Here is a 23,235-nt window from a genome sequence, read left to right as displayed (position 1 = left end):
GATTTTGGAAACCTGACTGTGATGATTTCATCTGACTTTAGTGAGGTCTGATATCGATGTAGGATGATTGGTTCTGGATCACAAACACCACTCCAACTTGTCCCAAAAGTATTAGGTAGCTCTTGTGACCCTGGACCTGGGAAGCAGTGACACCACCTCTTGCTCCAGCACGCTGCTTAGTTTCCTTATTATTGTTTTCATACATTACCCACTATGTGTGTTTTTAAGGCGGCATTCTTGGTGTTTCTTCACCATTTTCTGTTCTCTTGTCAGTTTGTGTTGGAAAGTGGTCTAATGTGTTTATGAAGTCCCAGTGTCAGTAAGTGAATAAAAAAAACACACACACAAAAAAAAAAAACAATGTGTCTCACTCCGGTATGCAAGGCTTCCTCTCTCTCAGAAAACACAGGAAAGAGCCCTCCAAACGTTGAAAATCATGGAAAGAGATGAGGATATTCCTGCTCCATAAGTGAGTAATATTGACTCATGTCTGCTTTTTCAGGATATTTAGGTAGGAACCCACTCTAAAATTGGGGAGAGCACTAACAGTATGAAAGTAAACGCAGACTGAATGTGCTACAAAACTGAACAACTCGAGTTACAAATGAGTTTCTGTGGTGATTCAAAGAGTGAATAAAAACGTACCGCCGTTTTTGTCCTCAAACTCACCCTTCCACCCTAAAAGATGTAGAGCTTCTGAATGTAAACAAACCAGAGAGAACTGCTAAATTACGTATGATTTATGTATTTAATTTTTATTTAGTTAGTTATTTATTCAGAAGTTGTTTTATCTTTTCCTGTTCTTTGTTTGGTATTCTATGTAGACTTCTATGTAGCATGTCATTTGTTTTAAGATTTGTTAGAAATAATTATGTTATAAAATCCAATAAATAAATGAAAAAAAAAGAACTGCAGTTTCCCACAATCATGCCCACAGTTCAGTTATCTTCCCAAGGCTCACTTACCAAGAAGGAGACGTATTAGATGGGGTTTAGAGTGCATCTGTCCAGAACATCGCTTTTATTTTATGTTGCATACGCACCACTGCAATTCTGTGTCCACTTAAAGAAGCTGCATCCACTAACTGTGATAGGTGTCCACAAATATGTGGACATGCAGAGTGGTCTCTCTCTGTCGTCACACTGGAACACGGGTCTGTGTTAGAGGTCGTCCATCATCGCCAGCAGGTCGTCTCCTTTGTTCCTGGGTTCCTCAGGCTCCTGCTGCTCCGTGAACTCAGCCACGATCCGAGTCAACTCCGTGTTCACCTGGCCGTCCTGGCGAAGACATCAGACACTTTATTAGACACCCCACTTCTACTGACACTCACTGGCCACTTTATTAGAAACACCCCCCCTTCTACTGACGCTCACTGGCCACTTTATTAGAAACACCCCACCCTTCTACTGACGCTCACTGGCCACTTTATTAGAAACACCCCACTTCTACTGACACTCACTGGCCTCTTTATTAGAAACACCCCCCTTCTACTGACACTCACTGACCACTTTATTAGAAACACCCCCTTCTACTGACACTCACTGGCCACTTTATTAGACACCCCACTTCTACTGACACTCACTGGCCACTTTATTAGAAACACCCCACCCTTCTACTGACGCTCACTGGCCACTTTATTAGAAACACCCCACCCTTCTACTGACGCTCACTGGCCACTTTATTAGAAACACCCCACTTCTACTGACACTCACTGGCCTCTTTATTAGAAACACCCCCCTTCTACTGACACTCACTGACCACTTTATTAGAAACACCCCCCCTTCTACTGACACTCACTGGCCACTTTATTAGAAACACCCCCCTTCTACTGACACTCACTGGCCACTTTATTAGAAACACCCCCCTTCTACTGACGCTCACTGGCCACTTTATTAGAAACACCCCCCTTCTACTGACACTCACTGGCCACTTTATTAGAAACACCCCCCTTCTACTGACACTCACTGGCCACTTTATTAGAAACACCCCCCCCTTCTACTGACACTCACTGGCCACTTTATTAGAAACACCCCCCTTCTACTGACACTCACTGGTCACTTTATTAGAAACACCCCCTTCTACTGACACTCACTGGCCACTTTATTAGAAACACCCCCCTTCTACTGACACTCACTGGTCACTTTATTAGAAACACCCCCTTCTACTGACACTCACTGACCACTTTATTAGAAACACCCCACTTCTACTGACACTCACTGGTCACTTTATTAGAAACACCCCCCTTCTACTGACACTCACTGGCCACTTTATTAGAAACACCCCCCCTTCTACTGACACTCACTGGCCACTTTATTAGAAACACCCCCCCTTCTACTGACACTCACTGGCCACTTTATTAGAAACACCCCCCCTTCTACTGACACTCACTGGCCACTTTATTAGAAACACCCCCCCTTCTACTGACACTCACTGGTCACTTTATTAGAAACACCCCCCCCTTCTACTGACACTCACTGGCCACTTTATTAGAAACACCCCCCCCTTCTACTGACACTCACTGGCCACTTTATTAGAAACACCCCCCTTCTACTGACACTCACTGACCACTTTATTAGAAACACCCCCCTTCTACTGACGCTCACTGGCCACTTTATTAGAAACACCCCCCTTCTACTGACACTCACTGGCCACTTTATTAGAAACACCCCACCCTTCTACTGACGCTCACTGGCCACTTTATTAGAAACACCCCACTTCTACTGACACTCACTGGCCACTTTATTAGAAACACCCCCCTTCTACTGACACTCACTGGCCACTTTATTAGAAACACCCCCCTTCTACTGACACTCACTGACCACTTTATTAGAAACACCCCCTTCTACTGACACTCACTGGCCACTTTATTAGAAACATCCCCCTTCTACTGACACTCACTGGCCACTTTATTAGAAACACCCCACTTCTACTGACACTCACTGGTCACTTTATTAGAAACACCCCCTTCTACTGACACTCACTGGCCACTTTATTAGAAACACCCCCCCTTCTACTGACACTCACTGGCCACTTTATTAGAAACACCCCACTTCTACTGACACTCACTGGTCACTTTATTAGAAACACCCCCTTCTACTGACACTCACTGGCCACTTTATTAGAAACACCCCCCTTCTACTGACACTCACTGGTCACTTTATTAGAAACACCCCCTTCTACTGACGCTCACTGGTCACTTTATTAGAAACACCCCCCCTTCTACTGACACTCACTGGCCACTTTATTAGAAACACCCCCCCTTCTACTGACACTCACTGGCCACTTTATTAGAAACACCCCCCCTTCTACTGACACTCACTGGCCACTTTATTAGAAACACCCCCCCTTCTACTGACACTCACTGGCCACTTTATTAGAAACACCCCCCCTTCTACTGACACTCACTGGTCACTTTATTAGAAACACCCCCCCTTCTACTGACACTCACTGGCCACTTTATTAGAAACACCCCACTTCTACTGACACTCACTGGTCACTTTATTAGAAACACCCCCTTCTACTGACACTCACTGGCCACTTTATTAGAAACACCCCACTTCTACTGACACTCACTGGTCACTTTATTAGAAACACCCCCTTCTACTGACACTCACTGGCCACTTTATTAGAAACATCCCCCTTCTACTGACACTCACTGGCCACTTTATTAGAAACACCCCCCTTCTACTGACACTCACTGGCCACTTTATTAGAAACACCCCCTTCTACTGACACTCACTGGCCACTTTATTAGAAATACCCACCCCTTCTACTGACACTCACTGGCCACTTTATTAGAAACACCCCACCCTTCTACTGACGCTCACTGGCCACTTTATTAGAAACACCCCACCCTTCTACTGACGCTCACTGGCCACTTTATTAGAAACACCCCACCACTGACGCTCACTGGCCACTTTATTAGAAACACCCCACCCTTCTACTGACGCTCACTGGTCACTTTATTAGAAACACCCCCTTTTACTGACACTCACTGGCCACTTTATTAGAAACACCCCACCCTTCTACTGACGCTCACTGGCCACTTTATTAGAAACACCCCACCACTGACGCTCACTGGCCACTTTATTAGAAACACCCCACCCTTCTACTGACGCTCACTGGCCACTTTATTAGAAACACCCCACCACTGACGCTCACTGGCCACTTTATTAGAAACACCCCACCCTTCTACTGACGCTCACTGGTCACTTTATTAGAAACACCCCCTTTTACTGACACTCACTGGCCACTTTATTAGAAACACCCCCCTTCTACTGACACTCACTGGCCACTTTATTAGAAACACCCCACCCTTCTACTGACGCTCACTGGCCACTTTATTAGAAACACCCCCTTCTACTGACACTCACTGGCCACTTTATTAGAAACACCCCCCTTCTACTGACGCTCACTGGCCACTTTATTAGAAACACCCCCCTTCTACTGACACTCACTGGCCACTTTATTAGAAACACCCCCCCCTTCTACTGACACTCACTGGCCACTTTATTAGAAACACCCCACCCTTCTACTGACGCTCACTGGTCACTTTATTAGAAACACCCCCTTTTACTGACACTCACTGGCCACTTTATTAGAAACACCCCCCTTCTACTGACACTCACTGGCCACTTTATTAGAAACACCCCACCCTTCTACTGACGCTCACTGGCCACTTTATTAGAAACACCCCACCACTGACGCTGACTGGCCACTTTATTAGAAACACCCCCCTTCTACTGACACTCACTGGCCACTTTATTAGAAACACCCCCCCTTCTACTGACGTTCACTGGCCACTTTATTAGAACAAACCATCCTTATCTTTCACTGTCAATTAATGTAATGCATTTTTTTTCATAGTAATTTTGAAGCATTTCTATTGGTTGGTTCTGTATGAAATTAAAATATCATGGTAAACATCACACAGAAAACTTAAAATAAGTATAAATAAAAATTTAGACAGCAGCACAAATAAAATGATGTTAGTCTGAGCTGGGTTAGTAAGTCTGGACACTTTATGAATATGTTTATGGTCAGCAGCAGATGCCAGTGAGTATCTGCCCACCCCCTGCAGGAACACACACTCAGAGGGTAAACGTGCAAAATTAGGTTGAGTTTAGGAACCTTACCTTTGTTGCCTGAATATTTATGACCCCAAAAGCTGTCTCGTCAGCCCCCACCAACAGCCCCCTGTGAAGATCCACAACAGAAGGGTCAGATCCCTTTAAGCCCCTTTCAGTGAGAATCTGTACATTAAAGGTGCAGCCTGTCATTTGAACCAATTTATGCTTCATAAAACATGTTTAGTACCCAGTCTCTCATACAAAAATGTGTGCTAATATTCAGGGTCAGCGGTTTGGACTGATTTGGTGGGAGTTTTCAGACCCCTGAGACGTCTTCTCAGAGGTGTTGCCTGAGTATTGTTAGTGAGTGCGAGGCCCACAGTGCTGATCTGTGCCAGACTGAAAACTGGGTAGAGGCGTCGCTGAATACGGAGCGATATGAGCTCATGAGGCATGGAGCTCACAGGGAGCACAGTGAGTGAAAGTGGGTTTATTTCATTAAAACGTCTCAAGTTTAGTTTTAGATATCAACGTTTCAGTTTCAGAACCTCTGAGTTCTGATCAAATTCTCATTGAACAATCCCTCATTCATCACTTCTGCTTTATGCGCGAGAATTGTGGAGGACCTACAAATCATTAAAGACACATCCCACCCAGGTCATCATCTGTTCCAACTGTTACTGGCAACACGCACTCATACACTCACACCTACGGACACTCTTAAGTAACCAATCCACCTACCAACGTGTGTTTTTGGACTGTGGGAGGAAACCAGAGCACCCGGAGGAAATCCACACAGACACAGGGAGAACACATCACACTCCTCACAGACAGTCACCCGGAGGAAACCCACGCAGACACAGGGAGAACACACCACACTCCTCACAGACAGTCACCCGGAGGAAACCCACGCAGACACAGGGAGAACACACCACACTCCTCACAGACAGTCACCCGGAGGAAACCCACACAGACACAGGGAGAACACACCACACTCCTCACAGACAATCACCCAGAGGAAACCCACGCAGATACAGAGAGAACACACCACACTCCTCACAGACAGTCACCCGGAGGAAACCCACACAGTCACAGGGAGAACACACCACACTCCTCACAGACAGTCACCCGGAGGAAACCCCACAGACACAGGGAGAACACACACCACACTCCTCACAGACAGTCACCCGGAGGAAACCCACGTAGACACAGGGAGAACACACCACACTCCTCACAGACAGTCACCCGGAGGAAACCCACGTCGACACAGGGAGAACACACCACACTCCTAACAGACAGTCACCCGGAGGAAACCCACACAGACACAGGGAGAACACACCACACTCCTAACAGACAGTCACCCGGAGGAAACCCACGTAGACACAGGGAGAACACACCACACCAAATTTAAATGTTTTTATTATTTTTAGTTTAATAACTTATTTACAGAATTGCACCTGAATGTTGTTGTATAAGTTACAATAACAATAAAGAATTCTATATGTTCAAAAGTTTGGACACCATTTTAATTCATTAATTCAAGTGACTGTAAGGTTCCTCTTTGTGGCTACAGACACTCTCCCAAAATCCCGAAACTACATGAGACCAGACTGTAGGCTGTAACCCCCTCTCAGTGCTGGGCTTTTGAGCAGTGGAACTGTATTGTCTGAGGTAATGAAAATCCCTCCAAAAACATAAGGGATGTGTTGAAATGGTGTTGGTGCCAATGTTTTCAAGCCTCGTTCAGCACTTGCCAGGCCACTACTGTAAATAAGAATTAATTCTTAAAGACCTGCCTGCATAAATTAACAGCTAAATAAAATAAAAAAAAATGTTGTGTGAAATTTGTCTGACCTTGCAACAGTTGCTATGAAGGAAACGTCTAATGGTTTATTCGATATGTGTCATACCCCTCGTCCTCGTCCTGTTCAGAGAGGAACAGATTCATTCGAACCCCTCCGTCACCGCTCGCCATGTTCCACACCTCCATTCCCCCCATCAGCTTCGCCAGCAGATTCAGCTCCTCCTTCGCCAGAGGGTTGGGCTCCACACTCTGATACAACACACGCACATACTTACACATAGGCACTAAGGCCAGAAGTATGTGGACACATGTTCAACTACAATCTCTACTGAAGTGAAGTCATTCATTGGGAGTGTGTTCTTTAGAGCAGTGACAGCCTCGTCCTGAAGTCTTTACATTAGATCAGGGGTTCCCTATCTTTTTCTGAGGTAACCCACTCACTCCAATACACACACACACACACACACACACACACACACACACACACACGTCTTCAGCTTCCAGACCTCACTGTAGTTTATATTAACCATTTAAATTCATTAAAAGCTGCAATTTCTTAGTGAACACAGCAAAATAAAGTCACAAATGACCTTACAGATCACGGGGAACAGTGGAAGTGTGATCTCTGAAATGAATGCGCTCCATTCAGAACATTATGTAGTTTGGGTTCCGACACCAGTACCTGACCTCACTAATGTTTAAATGGCAGGATGCAATCATATACCCACAGCAGCTGCCAAAATCTAGTGTAAAGCCACAGAAGACTGTTTAGATCCTGGGATTTACCTGTTTGACTTTAGGGGTTCTGGAGGCGTTTGAGGTGCGGGTGTCTTCAGGTGACGACGCATTGTACCTGCACAGATTCACAGAGTTCACAGAGATTCACCACTCAACAGTTTGGATTTGCTCAGTGATTTTAAGGTTATTATTCAAGCAAGCTGCACGTGTCTGCTACATCCAAAATGGCACCAGTGGAAAAACAACAACTACAGCAACTCCATTGTGACCCTCTATCTTCAAAATGGCCTGCAGACAAATCTGATTGTGAAACGAGTGCACACAGCTTTCCCCAACCCTTCTGATCTTCATCAGTTTCCTCTTTGGAAAATCTCTACAATCAAACCCCTGTCTGGTTTCAGTAGGTGTAAATCTGAGCGTGACGGTTTAACAGCCTAAAACAACCACTGATCTGCAGTAAATAATTGGCCCGATACTCTGGCTCGAAACTGGGTGGAGTTATTTATACAATAGCATTGATGTAAACACTACTACACTGTGCTTTTATTTAAATACAACTGACACCACCCAACAACCCCTCCCCCAAACACAGCAGGTGCAGGAACAGTCTCGAATGCACTGCAGCAACACACCGTGTTAAATCAGTCTACTACTGAAATCTACTGAACCGAACCATGTCCATGTTTACATGTTTGTGCCGAGGCGTGTCACTCGTTCTCCAGAGATGTCAAATGATCCCTCTTTCACAGGGCTGCAGTAACATCCTTCATTTGGAAACTCCCTCCTCCTCACCTCCCTCCCTCTACTGTTAAACCACCTGGAGAAGAGAGAGAGAGAGAGAGAGAGAGAGAGAGAGAGAGAGAGAGAGAGAGAGAGAATCATCTTTGTCAAGTAAGATTACAGATGAAATGGGACACTGCACATGAACCAAAGGGCATCACACCCAGTGCCAGCAATCAGCCAGAAGGGTATAAAGCACCCCCAGCTGTGTTCTCTGGGCAGAAACTCCCTCCAGTATTTTGGGGATCACTAGATCCTCATAACCATGTTCCAAAATGTAGGGTAAAGTGTTTTCAGAGGAGGCAGAACAAGCTCTGCGTTACCTCCCTTGTTTCAGAAGAAATGTTGTGGGAGCTGGTGTCCACAGACGTAGGGTTCAGTAGCCAGAGTTTACCTGATTAACCCAGGGACTTCAGAGCCGTGGGGAACAGGGCCAGAAGTGGACAACACAAAGCGCCCATCTGGATTCTGAATTTTCTCTTTCATAAAGATGGAGACCTGCAGAGAGAGAGAGAGAGAAAGAAGGAAATGGAGAAAAGCAGAGAAAAAGAAAAATGGAGATGAATTGAAAAACGGAATGAATTGTAATCAATTATCATTAAAGCTGCCCTCTGTGGGTTTGGCAGGTTTGAGGAATTGGTGACCTCTCTGGTGGACAGGAAAAGAGCGGAGGACTTTTCAAACAGCTCCTTACTCCCTCTATAGTGAAGTACATCAGTCATAAACTACACTGTACACACACAGACAGCACTAGGTTTCAGATTCCCACACGTGAATAAATAAAAATGATGTTGTATTAGAAATATATAATGCACTGTTTAGATCTAGAGTCAGTCATGTTATGACCAGTGTAGTGCACTACAGAGGGAGCATGGAGCTAGTGGACTGGCATAGATAATGCAGTCATTTTCATATTTGTCTGGATGGGGATGTTGTCAAATATGAAGAGTGGAACATCTCAGTTTTTAAAAGTAAACGTATCCGTGTGGATGAGGCCTAAGGGTCTCTTCAAACTACAGATGAAAACAATACTATTGATTGACAAATTGATGGTATTACTCTAACTGAGAGTAAATGCTCACACTTAGGGTTTAATCAGCAAAACCTTAATGAACACATGGAACAGCTCATGAACAATATTCCAAACATTTCCCATGTACTGAAATCTCACCTTAATGTGCATGTCCTGAAGGAGAGTGAGCAGCGTTTGCCTTATGAGCTGAAACTCCCCGTCAGATAAAGGAGTAAACATCTGAAAGAAACCAAAGAAAAAGTTAGAAAGTGAATAAGCCAGAACAGTTATAATCTTAAAACTGAAAGGGGACATATGTCTTTCCCCATAAGGGAACTCAGTTACAGTTGTGGAGTCTCGATGAAACGTTTGTGACATGCTTTGCTTTTAGAAATCATGGTATCAGCACCTGTTCCTTTAAATGAAAACGAGCCGCTCGCTGTTCACTCCGACCCCGAGTGCATAGCAGTGAGGAGCTAGGAGCAGAAGCTGTGTTCTCTTTCTTTTCCGTTCTCATTTTCTCTGTTTTCACTCTGTGTCTGTTTTGCTGCGTTTAAACTCATTTTTGTGCTCTCACATAAACACAGGCCCAGTGCTGTGATTGGACAGACTCAGATGAGGGGGTGGGGCGATTCTAAAGTCTCTGCCCTTGAAATCAAAAGCCGAGCAGAATCAGAACGATTCATTATATTACATGTTTTCAGACTTAGACAATGCACACAAAATGGATTGCGTGCTTTTGTTTCACAGTGTGTGGGTTGGTGGGCTGCAGATTATAAAATTTAATGAGCACACACACTGAACAAGTTTTTTTTTCCCCCCCCAGAATATATCCCCTCAGAGCCAGTGGCCACAGAGGTGTCCTCCCGGTGGTAACATCTTAGAGGATGGATTTGAGTGACTCATTCAATGAATCAATCAATAAACGAATCAGTCGTTTAATCAGTCTGCTGACAGACTATATTTAGGATGAATCAGCCACAGTGAATGAATCAATGTTTCAATCAATCTGTTGATTTGTCTTTAACAAATTGATTGGCTGATATTATGATTGATCCTCATTCATGGGTTTAGAGGGAAATCTAAAGAGGAAAACTGTGTAAATTATGTGCACAACTATTTAATGAAATAATAAATAAATCCATTAACAGCTGGACTCAACCAACAGATGGATAAATCAGTGATGTGGTGTTTGGAGTGAGTGGAGCTCATGTAGGTGTGTGTTTTGAAGAGCTGGACCTCTATGATCTGCCGCTGCGCCTCATTGATCTGGTGGATGAGGCAGGGGCTGGATCTGACTATCTCTCTGATGGCGTCCACGTGGTTAAAGGTGATGAGTAGCAGATCTCTCGGACGCGGACACAGCAGGACCTGGTGCTTGAATGCCATCACTATCAGGTCATACAGCTGAGAATGGACAACATGCACACTTAAATAAGCAGCAAATCCCAGAGGACTATCCCTGTGCCACCCCCCACACTCACCAATCATAGTGCAGAGATCCTCACAGACCCCATGATCTCAGTTTGGGCTAAAACACACACCTTAGTGATGCAATTTATTATTTTTTTGTACATGAAATTCACCACATGGACCTGGCTTGTAACTCACTCACTCACCTTTAGCAGTAAACAGTTCACCACAAGGGGGCGACATTCTCTCTACTGAACTGACCATGCTGTTCAAACTCTCATGCCACTCTCTCTTTCTGTCTCTAGTGAACTCACAAACTGTCCTCACTCTTGTCTCTCTCTCGTCTCTCTCTCTCTCTCTCTCTCTCTTCTCTCTCTAGTGAATACCCCACACGTACTGAGAGGACGTTTCTCACAGAGTATTGTGTTTGATTGCTGTTCTCAGAGTGCCCACACTACATGACCCGTCCTGATTGAACACACCACACACTTTCAAATTTCTCACACCAAACAGACAGCTCAGGAGTTTCTCTCTTCATCGCGAGAGCAGGCAGGAGTTTCTCACAAACTAAATGTAAAAAACACAGCAGACAGCCGTTAAACCATAACCCAGCTCTGCCCTCATTGGTTTACGGTCTTTCAGGCATGACGTTAACGTCACGTTTCACACCTGAGGGTTTGTGTCCGTTCCTGGAGGACAGGTTCGACACTAGATAAGCTCAGGAGACCTTGACACTGTACACTTTTTATTACACACAAACATCAGGGATTTTTTTTCTTTTTTTTTCTTGATTTCTGTTGTATAAATCAAACAGATCACTGACTGATTCATTATGTAGAGCAACCATTGATGGATTAAGTATTGTCTTCCTGCTCTTACCCGGTCCATGCTGGTTGGGTTGAGTCTCATGATGGAGGTGTGAGCTAGGCGTGTTATCACACAGCGCAAAGCTCTGAGAGAGTAGAGATCCTGAGGCTTCAGCAGCTCCTCCATAAAGGCCTTACTGAACATAGAGCCCACTATATCACTCAGAACTACAGAGATAGAGAGAGAGAAAAAATAATATACCAGAGCCAACATAAGAACCAAAGCTGCTGCTTGTGTAATCTCTACTACAATGCATATTTCCATTAAAATGGGTCACTCAGGAGCAGACAACTACGAATGAGTCCAATGCCAACAGTCAGCTTGAGGGGTATATATCCTCCAGCTTTGCTCTTTGGGCCAGAGCTGCTGTGTTCACTTAGGTGATGGAGCTCATATCCAGAATTAATCCTCCAGCACCAGCACCTGTCCCCTGGGAAGCTTCTGGGAAAGACTTGCACTAGATGAAAGAACATTTCAGGGTGGAGTTGACTGCATTCGGCCATTACAAGTCTCTACAGAAACCCTAACCCTGAAAACTCCTTATTACAAGGAGTGTCTACAAACTATTGGACATACAAGAGTGTCTGTACATGACTGAAGAGGAAAGATACATTAATGATCAGTGGACAGTTACCCATTCTCTGGTGGATCTAAGGGCATGAAACTAAGAGTGGAGCTCAGGGATGGAGAGAGGGAGGATAAATGAGTGTACCTCTCTTTCTGTCATCTTCTGACCACAAACCTGCAAGCAGAAAGAAAAGAGTAGAGTAAATCCAAGCTGAAGTAAAAGTGTTGTCATGAATGGGGAAATAGTTACTCAAATAGAATCTTCCCTTAAAATGTATTATTTATTTTCAAAAAGTCCTAATGGTCAGTTTCAATTACAAGCAAAATGATGAGGCAGGTTTCTACCTTTATAAAACACCAATCTTAAAGATGCGCCTGGGGGTAAACATTTACCCCAGTGTTTTATTCAGTATGTATTTATACACTGAAGAGGTTTAATAGTTTTTTAAAGCTGAGGACGAATCAAACAGTGGCATCATCGTTCTCAGTGCCGCCTTTGAGCACATTCCCCACACAACATACTGATAGAGGACCATTTCTGCCAGTGTAATATATAAAATAACTAAGTCACTGTGAGTTAAGTCATAATTCTAAATGATAATGACTTAGTGGGCGTCACGGTGGTGCAGCAGGTAGCTCCAGGGACCTGGAGGTTGTGGGTTCAAGTCCCGCTCCGGGTGACTGTCTGTGAGGAGTGTGGTGTGTTCTCCCTGCGTCTGCGTGGGTTTCCTCCGGGTGACTGTCTGTGAGGAGTGTGGTGTGTTCTCCCTGTGTCTGCGCGGGTTTCCTCCGGGTGACTGTCTGTGAGGAGTGTGGTGTGTTCTCCCTGTGTCTGCGAGGGTTTCCTCCGGGTGACTGTCTGCGAGGAGTGTGGTGTGTTCTCCCTGTGTCTGTGTGGGTTTCCTCCGGGTGACTGTCTGCGAGGAGTGTGGTGTGTTCTCCCTGTGTCTGTGTGGGTTTCCTCTGGGTGACTGTCTGTGAGGAGTGTGGTGTGTTCTCCCTGTGTCTGTGTGGGTTTCCTCCGGGTGACTGTCTGTGAGGAGTGTGGTGTGTTCTCTTTGTGTCTGGATTGGCGACTCAAAAGTGTCCGTAGATGTGAGTGAATGTGTGAGTGTGTGTTCTCCCTGTGAAAGTCTGGCGCACCCTTCAGGATGTGTTCCCGCCTTGTGCCCAATGATTCCAGGTAGGCTCTGGACCCACCGCGACCCTGAACTGGATAAGGGTTACAGATAATGAATGAATGAATAATTAGGACTATCTCAATATTAAGTAGAATTATGACCTGGTATCTTAAAATTATGACTAATTATCTCATAATTATGAATCAGTACCTCTGAATTATGATTAAGTACTATGACACATGAATTATGAGTTGGTATCTCAGCATTTTGATTCTGTATTTCAGAAGTGAGTCAGTGGTTTGGGTTCAGCTGGTTGTGGTCGAATCATAAAGTGCCACAGTACTTATAGATTATAATTGATTCAGCCGAACATAGCCTTTAACCAGTGTTTTCCTGAGGTTCATGTTATTTATCCGGAATGGTCAGCTACTGCTGAATCAACAGTGTACACAGAGTCGGATTAATATAAACCCTCTTTATCCGAACTCAGAAGGAGCGATGAAGAGTCGATTCATTTGTGAGTCGGGTAAATGCTTCTTGGAGTCGATTCAGTCACTGTTTATGAGTTTGTACTTCATCACCTGTACCTGTTCTAGAAAGTGGGTTAGTCATGTTAAAAGTGGAGAGGATTCTGTTATTTAAACTTCGTTTACAATGAAGTGGATTAGTCGATTCTGTCTCCTGCTGAAGAATCGACTCTAAAACACACGGAGTCGAACAGCACTGCTAAGGCGAACTGTAGAGGGACGACGCTACCGACAGATGGCGCTGCTGTCAGAAAACTAAATTATTTATTTACATTGACGTGGAAACTGCAATGTTGATTAATGTGCATTTGAATAAATAAAAAAAATGAATGATTAATAGATAAACATACAAATAATTGGCTAAAAAGCATGATTTTACAGTTAGCCGGATAATTTAAGCACAGAAATAAATTTTCCAAAAGGAATGTCTGTTTTCCTTTTGAAAAAAAAAATAGATCTGATTCATCAGTTTTACTGAGAAAGCCGCCTTTGTGTAAAAAGAAAAAAAAATAATTGTAAATTTATTGCAAATGTATTCACAATCAGAAAACGCAGTCAATTAATAACTTTACTTTTTCTGTCAAAGCCCAAATTAGCACTACCACCTCCAGGCACCAGAGGGAAGCAGGGACAGGCACGGACAGCTAATTAGCACTCACTGCCTTCACCTGTCAGGCAGAGTGTTTAAATAAGACCTTGCTGTTGTAGCGATCTGACCGCTGTCTCAGAGAACTGGTGCTGAGAGATGGAGGAGAAACCCAGATGAAACTAAAGAGAAAATGTGTGTGTGTGTGTGGAGTTCTCAAACTCATCTTGAGAATTCAGACAGCACTTAGTCACACCACAAATGATTATATTTAATTATATCCAGAGAGAACACCAGTGTTGTCTTTAATGTAAATTACAAATAACAGTGCTTTTAATTGTCTTTGTATATGATTTTCTGCTTCAGTAAGAATCCTACAAAGAGGGGTACAGATTAGTGAACATACTTACAGAATTACATAGTTTTATATCTACTTATCTTACTGTTCACTGAGGACCTGAATCGTTCTACAGACGCATTAAAAATGCAATTTGACTTCAGAGCCAACAACCTGAGCTTTGAGAGTAAGCTTATTAATACATGGCCCAGAGACTGAGGAGCACATGGCAGTGGGAAGAGTGAGTGAAGACTCAGGGCTAGTGGAAAGGGACAGTCCTTCCCTAAACTCACAAACAGACACCTGGTAGAAACTGTAGCAGCACCCTTCTTGTACTCCACATTTGGTGAAATCACTGACTGCAGAGGAATCCACAGGAACACGTACAGCACGGGACACTCTTTCATCTGAATAAATAAGGCGTGTTCCAGCGGAGGACTTAACGAAAATGTTGCCCGATGTGAAAACCAAGGTATTCAATGAAACCTAGACGGAGGTTAAAGGTTCAGGAAAGCTTGTAAATACATGAACTCATAAGAGCCCAGACTCAGTTCACCATAAAGCACAATTATGGTACAAATAAAACAGACCAAAGAAACATGGAACACCCTTTTTTCTCCACATTTCTTGCTCTATTTTGTCATTTGGGGGTACGGACCACGCCCGTAGACGCTGAAACAGAGAGGTGAACTCAGAAGTCTTTGGGGAGGAGTTCAGGGTGGCTAATGAATGCTTATGAAGCCGGACCCCCCCCCCCCCCCCCCTTATATAAAGGGTGGAGGAGTTTGGGCGTGGTCCTACTTGCAAAATGATGTTATTACATAACTTCAATTATCGTTGAGCTAAAAACCCAATGTAACAGACATCACAACAACCATTTTGTAACTTGTATTCCAACATTTTGTTCTTGAAATGGGGTCAGAATGGGTCGAAAGCATTTGAATGGTTTAAAAAGGTAGGAACAAAAAAATATGATTTAAAATGAACATTCCTATGGTCTCTGTGCTCACCAAGCACACCATCATTCTGTAAATAAAGTCACACTAACTGTCATCTGACTGCATCCAGGATATGGAAATGTCACTTAGCGACATCATGATTTAAAACGAAGAATAAAAATGTGACTAATGCCTGGGTTTTAAAAATTCTGACCGATCCTGACAACGTGAGACACAGAACACCACACAGTGTCAGATTGCACACACCGACATACGGCTTTGCTGTGAATTCATTCATGAGAGAAGACGGAAGTTTCTCACTTTCGTCACTGCTTTTGTCTGAAACAAAGCAGCAGACACCTTGCACTCTTACTTGAAATGAAGATGTTTGTAACGGAGTCACGTTAGAGACAGGCTTTAAAAGCAGCAATATTTCAACACATTGTTAGGGCGCCTGTGCACTGATGCTCCCTCACAAAGGAGTGTTTGAACCTCTTCAAAAGACCATGGCACAAATGTGATCTCTGCAGCACGGTGGCTTAGTGGTGAGCACATTCACCTCTCAGCGCTGGGATCTTGGGTTCAAGTCCCATCTGGGTGGAGTTTCCATGTTCTCCCTGTGTCTGCGTGGGTTTCCTCTGGGGGCTCTGGTTTCCTCCCACAGTCCAAAAACGTGGAGGCTTCTGTCTAATAAATGTCCTGGTGAATGAGTGTGAATGAATGTCTGTATGTGTGAGTGAATGTGTGTGTGCCCAGATATGGATTGGCACTCTGTCCTGGGTGAAATCCTAGTGCCCGATGCATTCCTCCAGGTGGATGGTCGTTCCTGGTCGAGAGTACGCTGTTCGCATTTGGCTGCCACTTCTCACCAGTGTGGATTGAGTGTTCTGAGCAGTGTGGATTGTAAAGCGTCCTTGGGTGTCTAGAAAGGTGCTATATAAGTGAATAGATAGATAGATAGATCTCTGCTGTAGATGGAGATTTTACAGATGGAGAGTTTGTGCTGGATGTCTGCAGTCCAGTCAGAGATCTGCCTAGTTTTACACAAATAAAAACATTTCTTCGTGATGATTTTTCCTTCTCTGGCTGCTGCACATGAACTGGAAGCTCAAAAAATTAATCAATCAACCAATATTTTACTTAACACACATTAAATATATTAAAGTAACAAATGAATCCTTTAAGTGTATGAACAGGGCTTTGGTTAGTGATGTCCACATCTGAATTTTCAGGTCTCAATATCTCCCCTCCAGCACAGTCACTGTGCAGCAGACCACCACAGTACTGACACTTGGCCCAATTGACTGACTGAACTTCTGGATACATCCGTCTGCTAATACGGATAACACCACAGGTTTCACTTTACATGTTTTAGATATTATAACTGTTTATGCGTTTTTTAAAACAGTCTCCTACCCTTTGGTAAACACAGGCGAATACGTCCTGCACAACACAGCAGTGGTGTATAGACTTTCTCTACTCTTCCCTCTGTACTGGTGGTGAAATTTGCTGCTAACAATCACCTGATGTCAAGGAACATTTGTAGCGTCAGGTTTGTATGTATTTCTCAGCACACCAATGCGCTCTAAACTGATTCAGACGCACTAAGACCCTGACGATGTACATGAGCTCGTTCTGGTTGAAAGTATGTTGAACTGTGGTGCCATACCTGAGTTTAACAATCACAAAATAAAAACACACAGGGCACCAAAATGCCACTGCTGCCATCTGGGACAACACCTTTTAATGAATCAACATATTTTTACACCCAGCACATATTAAGGAATAAATAAATGTGTGTTAAATTTCATAGTGTGAGGTGGCTGTGCTGGTGGAGGAGCTACATCTGAAGTCGGGTTCGTTGTGATTCGTTGCTATGGCATTCTTCCTGTTGGTTCATAACAACTAAGTGCCAAATTTAGTGATGAAGCAACAACACATCAGCACTGTATTTCTTTGACGCGTGACGCCTGTGTTATGTGCTGCTCTTGTGTGTCTTAGATCTAAAGAACCCCCTGTAGCAAAGCTACACGCGTGGTCCTCCATTAATGAAGGGTCCCATGCTGATAAAGACGAGTGTAAACCGAGGGCTGAAGGACGGTGAATTTACCTCACACTGGATTTCCATGAGTCAACACTGTGTCTAGAGACAGATTATATCAATGCAAAATGTCACAACTCCATTTCAGAGATACACACACACACACACACACACGGGTGTAGAATGTTTCATGACAAAGAAGAGAAAAAGCAAAGACCAGACACTTCTTCTAAGGTGAGAACTAATTATGAATCGTTTATGTGTATTTTGGTCACAGACATTAGGTCAAGGTCATGGACACCTTACACACTTTGACTAGAAGAGAAAGTCCTGCAGTAGGTCGCTGGTCACTCAATTACACTCAAATAACTAAAGACAATCATGTAATTAAAAAGAGGAAAACGAAATCAAGCGTCTTATGATTAATCATTTTTGCAGCTAAAACACAGAGTATAGACAGCACTGAGAGACAGACTCAGTGTTGGAGACCGTCAGAGTGACATTTAACATTGGTTGTTATGGTTTTCAGGATGTTTGACAGGCAGTACCTAATTATAAACTTGATATAAACACTTATAAAAGAGCCAGGCTTATTATAAAATTGTACATAATTCACTGAAATCTGAAGGTTTCAGTGAATTGCATCTGAAAGTGCGGCACGTTGCTCAACTCATGAGAAGTAACTTGAAATGTCTTTAACATTTATATAAAAGGGATTTTATGTGTACAGTAATGAACAAATTAAAGTTATGGTTTTGGTTTTCTACAGAAACAAGATGATTCTCAGACACAATGTAAACAGTGCATTTGGTTTATTGCAGATGTGTTACCACTACATCTACTTTTCTAATTCCTTTGCTCACACACACCTGATTCAACTCATCTGTTAATTGACAGGTTTAAGGGCTGTGTTTTAGCAGAGGAATCACCAAACTTTGCTGGACACAGGTCCTCGAGGACTGGAGTTGTGCACCCCTGCCTTATTTGAATCCTTCATCAAAACAAACTTTTTTTAATGAAAGTGAATGCAACTTAATTGTTTCATAAATTTGTAGCATTTCTATTGGTCCATTCCTCAGGAAAGGAAAGAGTAACTGGAATATTTAAACAACACAAAAATAAATTAATGTATAGACGAATGAATGAGTGACAAGAACAGACCTCTGTGAAAATCAGTCTCTCAAATGTTTTTGGCGAGTTCCAACAGAGGAACGGCTCCAGTTCTCTTTAGAGTCGTGTTTGTAAATGAGACGTGTGAGGGTTGAAAAATTTGATCAATGCGGGGATACTTTACACTTTAAAAACTCTCCTGACCCTTCAGTCTCATCCTTCATTTTCTGTGAATCCTTCCACATGGAACTAAATGTAGTGTTTGGTGGCAAAAAAAAAGTCACTTAAATTTCTAAGAATTGAGGTGGTACTCTGTTGAATGTCACACACTGTAAAAAGAAAATAGTTGATCCAACTTAATTGAATTGCTTCAATTGGTAACAAGTAATTCAATTAAGTTTATCCAACTTAATTTTTTAAGGTTAACCTTAAAAAACTTACAAAATTAAGATGGATAAACTTAATTGAATTACTTGTTACCAATTGAAGCAATTTTCTTTTTACAGTGCACCGTGGTGGTCAGTAAAGGTTGTATCTGAGGTGTTCTTGAGTTCAGGTGTTGCTCAGATTAAGGGACATTTAGTGTAGGAGTTACTCTAAATATCAGAGTGTGTTTCACAAAAGAGAAATTAAAACTCCAAAACGAAGATTCTGGGAGGATACTATTAAAAGATCTACTCGGGGTTTCATTAAGAACAGACAGAGAGACTTTATAATAAATGAGATGAGGGTGAAACATCTTTTGAAAATTTTTAATAATCTTCCCAGTTCCTAGTTTGTGTTGGTGACTTTTTTAAAAGTGCCTTAAAAACAAAATTTTCATGTTCTGAAATGTTCATGATTCATGTTTCTTTTATATAATAATAATAATACTGTGAGAGCCTCTTATAGCACCTTTAAAAAAAAGACTTTATTAAATCCAGATTGTGTTGGTGTTTTTAATTATATTTATTTTTAGAAAGATTTATATTTTAAAATCATAAATATCCAGAGTAAAACAAACAGGAATTTTTTTTCCTTATTTAGGAAATAATCTTCAAGACCTAGCTAATTAAAAAATATATTTAAAATCTACCCACAAACCAACTCCAGGGACCATTAATGAATCAGCCGTAGTTAACTGTCTAATCAGTAAACCACATCAGTACCGCATGTGTGAAGAGTCACTGGTCCGTAATAATGTAAAGCAAGAGCACACACACGCATTCAAATTGGCCAATGAGAACACAGTGCATTTCAGCTGCCCAGAGAAGTTTGTGAAGTAAGAAAGAGGAAAATGTTGAGCAGAGAGGTGTAGTACACCGATATTTATTTTTTTTTGTGTGTCTACACTTTTTACTTCACTAATTAACACTCCTTTTACTTCTGTATTTAGACACAAAACCACCACGGAAAGAAAACATTCCAAATGCTTACCACCTTATTTTTTTTATTTTTTTTAAACTTGCCAAGTAATTTTTGCTCATCCAAGGTTTGCATGCAAATAAAACTCTTATAGCTGGAGATATTTTTTCTCAGAATGTAGATTTATTTTCATGCAACACTTTGATGTAAATAGATGTTTAAAAAAAAGTCCATTCCCCCACGTAAGAATATGGCGCTCGGCCTTGAGTTTTAACTGAAGGGACGTGTGTGTGTGTCCAACCTTCCGTGGCTTATTCGTGTCTGAACTACACTCCACGCTCCAATGCAGTAATTGTGACATTCACACCGTTCAAAGGCTGATGTGCCCAGTGCAGATTCAAGGGCTCATAGCCCAAGCTCACAGGCACTGACTGCATCGTTGACCGTTGAAGTGGTTGTGTAGAACTGTTTCCCCTAGATGGGACATACTCTTAGCCACAACCCGCCGGTCTTCGGCCTTTAAGCACTTCTTCGCTTGTGGGAGCAGTAAAAAAGCACGGTATGAGTACAGTGAGACGGTTCCCATTTTCCAGAGAAAGGTTTTTGTAGAGGGACTAGTACACCCCTCATGTACTTGACTGAGAGATGCCGTTTTGGACCTCTTCAGTAAAAGATGCGAGGGTGGGTACATTCCACTTTGCTTTCCTCATGTTCCTCAACACTGCAGCTGACATTATCTCATTATCCACTTTCCCTGGAGGATGTCTTGAAGCTCACTGGCGTTCTTCACCAGTTTACTTTAAGCAGGACTTTCCCAAGTTCCTTGGCTAATGCTGGAGTGAAGCCTGGTGTGTCACCCTGACAGCTCAGACTGTCTCCATGTCCTTCCTTGGGTTTGAGATCTTCCATCTTTTAAAGGTGCTAACTCTTCTGGGTTTGTAAATCAATCAATTCCAGTTTCTGGCCTCTTCTCTCGTACACACTGTAGACTATGGGCTGATACCCCACCTTTAACATGTGCTTCCCAACATCAGTAAGGATTTGGTCAGGATTCATGGCACATATTATTCCCACACGTTGACTCATGTACACAATCTCAGGCTCTGAATCAGCTCAGAGTTTACAACTACACAAATTATGTTGCCACAGGTCCTTGTAAAAATTCTTCGACAGTTCAGGCGCAGTGCATGAAGTCTTTTCCCCGAGCTTCTGTGATTGGTCGCTGAAAAAAGACATTTTTCTACATTTCCTGAATTTGCAGAATGTTTAAAAAAAATAATCCAGATATTTCTCAGTGGATATCATGAATACTACTTCTCTTTTCCATCTTTAGGAAATACAGTGTTTCCTTTCAGTGCTATGCAGATTGTTTAAGCTTAAATAAAAATAAATTGTTTAAGCTTTAATAAAAATAATGCTGTTGATATTTGGGCACTCTGGTCTCTCTAATGCCTCCTGTTGGGACTTGGTGTCTTAGGATCCACAAGTGAGCTCTTCTGTAAAGAATCTAGGATGGTGATGGGTAGTGATTAAATTGGATAAACAGATAGAATCAGCCATTTCATCTAGTCTGGTCCCCCACAGTGTCAGTTCTTAAATCTCGCCCTAAATATTATTTTTATTCTTTGGCTTTTGATTCTGTAAGAGAGAGAGAGAGAAATATTTCTGTGTTTTTATTTTGTATTGTATTTTGCATGTTTTATCAGTTATCTATATCTTATGTTTTGCTTTTACTAGATATTGCTGGACGTCTTGTTTTTAAATGTGCTTTATAAATATATTTACTTAAACTGCTACAATTAAAAACGATCACTCCAAGTTCACGTTCTGCCCAGTGCTTCTTACTTCAGTTTTGTTTGCTGACACCAGTGCATTTTTATAACATCCATTTAGTGTCTGTCAAATTCCCGAGGGCCTGGGATGAGACAAACACACTCCATTTAGTGTCACAGGTTTGTTTAAACACCCACACACTGTGGATGGCTTTTTCATCACCTGACAGCGTCACTTTACAATCAACAATATTTGTAATATTCCTGAGGTTGTGTCTTACCTGCAGCACCAAAGATGATGTATGTAGCTGAGGTGTGTAGCCATTTTGAAGATCACCCACTGAGAACACACTTCCATTCTTCATAAAAAAAGAAAAAGAATTAAAAGATATAGGATTCTCTGAGGCATGTGTGTGCAATTCCCACTGCCATAGAGGCTTTTACTGTAAAAACGTTCAGTAAGCTGATTTACATAAACAGTTGGTCACAGATGTGTAATAAGGAAAATAGCCAACCGCTTCACTCTGATCTCAGTTTTAATGAACCTGGAGCGCCCCCTGCTGCAGCCAATCAGAACTCTCGCAGAGTCAGCTCCTGTTCAAGCAGGAATTCCCAGTCCCAGTCTTAACACCACACTCTGCACATGTTCTTATCTATAGCATACCTTACAACTCTTTCGACCAGTATGGGGGGAGGCTCAGTCCCTGGGTCACCATGTGTAGTGTAAAGTGCTGGGTATGGGTGGGGTTGCAGTCTGGAGTCACTGAGATTCATCCAGTGCCTTTAGGGACATTTTCAAATAAGAAACATTCTCATGGCTGAACACAAATTCACAGAAAAATGTTACATAAAGAAAAATGTGTTTTAAAAATAATTTTACAGGTTTCTAACTCAATGATATTGTATATTTTACTGTTGTAGGCTAAATTCATGCACATTCATTCATTTATTGTAAGCACTTATCCAGTTCAAGGTCACGATGGGTCCGGAGCCTACCTGGAATCATTTAATGCAAGGCAGGAACAAACACTGGAGGGGGCGCCAGTCCTTCACAGGGCAACTCACATTCACTCACACCTACGGACACTTTTGAGTCACCAATGAGTCGCCAATCCACCTACCAACGTGTAGGTACCACGTTTTGGAACGTGGAAGGACACCGGGAGAACACACCACACTCCTCACAGACAGTCACCCAGAGGAAACCCA

The 23,235-nt window shown here is 42.6% G+C and overlaps 1 protein-coding gene across 2 annotated transcripts; it reads right to left on the bottom strand.

The window, feature by feature from the left end:
- Positions 1–812: 812 nt before the first annotated feature.
- LOC136695536 (protein OSCP1-like) lies at positions 813–22,416 on the bottom strand. 2 transcript variants are annotated; one of them, XM_066669660.1, is made up of 11 exons: positions 22,308–22,416; positions 12,318–12,425; positions 11,696–11,850; positions 10,643–10,810; positions 9,563–9,643; positions 8,786–8,889; positions 8,300–8,428; positions 7,660–7,726; positions 6,980–7,122; positions 5,136–5,196; positions 813–1,277 (listed from the first exon to the last, which is right to left on the bottom strand). In XM_066669660.1, exons 2-11 carry the CDS (start codon positions 12,319–12,321, stop codon positions 1,161–1,163), a joined length of 1,029 nt encoding a protein of 342 aa, XP_066525757.1. In that variant the 5' UTR covers positions 12,322–12,425; positions 22,308–22,416; the 3' UTR covers positions 813–1,160. The 2 variants fall into 2 exon arrangements, with proteins under 2 accessions (XP_066525757.1, XP_066525755.1); XM_066669658.1 differs by lacking the exons at positions 813–1,277; positions 5,136–5,196 and adding an exon at positions 6,632–6,833 and having other exon boundaries at positions 6,924–7,122.
- Between the last annotated feature and the right edge of the window lie 819 nt (positions 22,417–23,235).

The sequence above is a fragment of the Hoplias malabaricus genome, chromosome 4, assembly GCF_029633855.1.
Source record: "Hoplias malabaricus isolate fHopMal1 chromosome 4, fHopMal1.hap1, whole genome shotgun sequence".
In the NCBI taxonomy this organism is placed as follows: domain Eukaryota; kingdom Metazoa; phylum Chordata; class Actinopteri; order Characiformes; family Erythrinidae; genus Hoplias; species Hoplias malabaricus.
The sequence above is the reverse complement of the archived record's forward strand: the minus strand, read 5'-3'. Positions and strand labels throughout refer to the sequence as shown.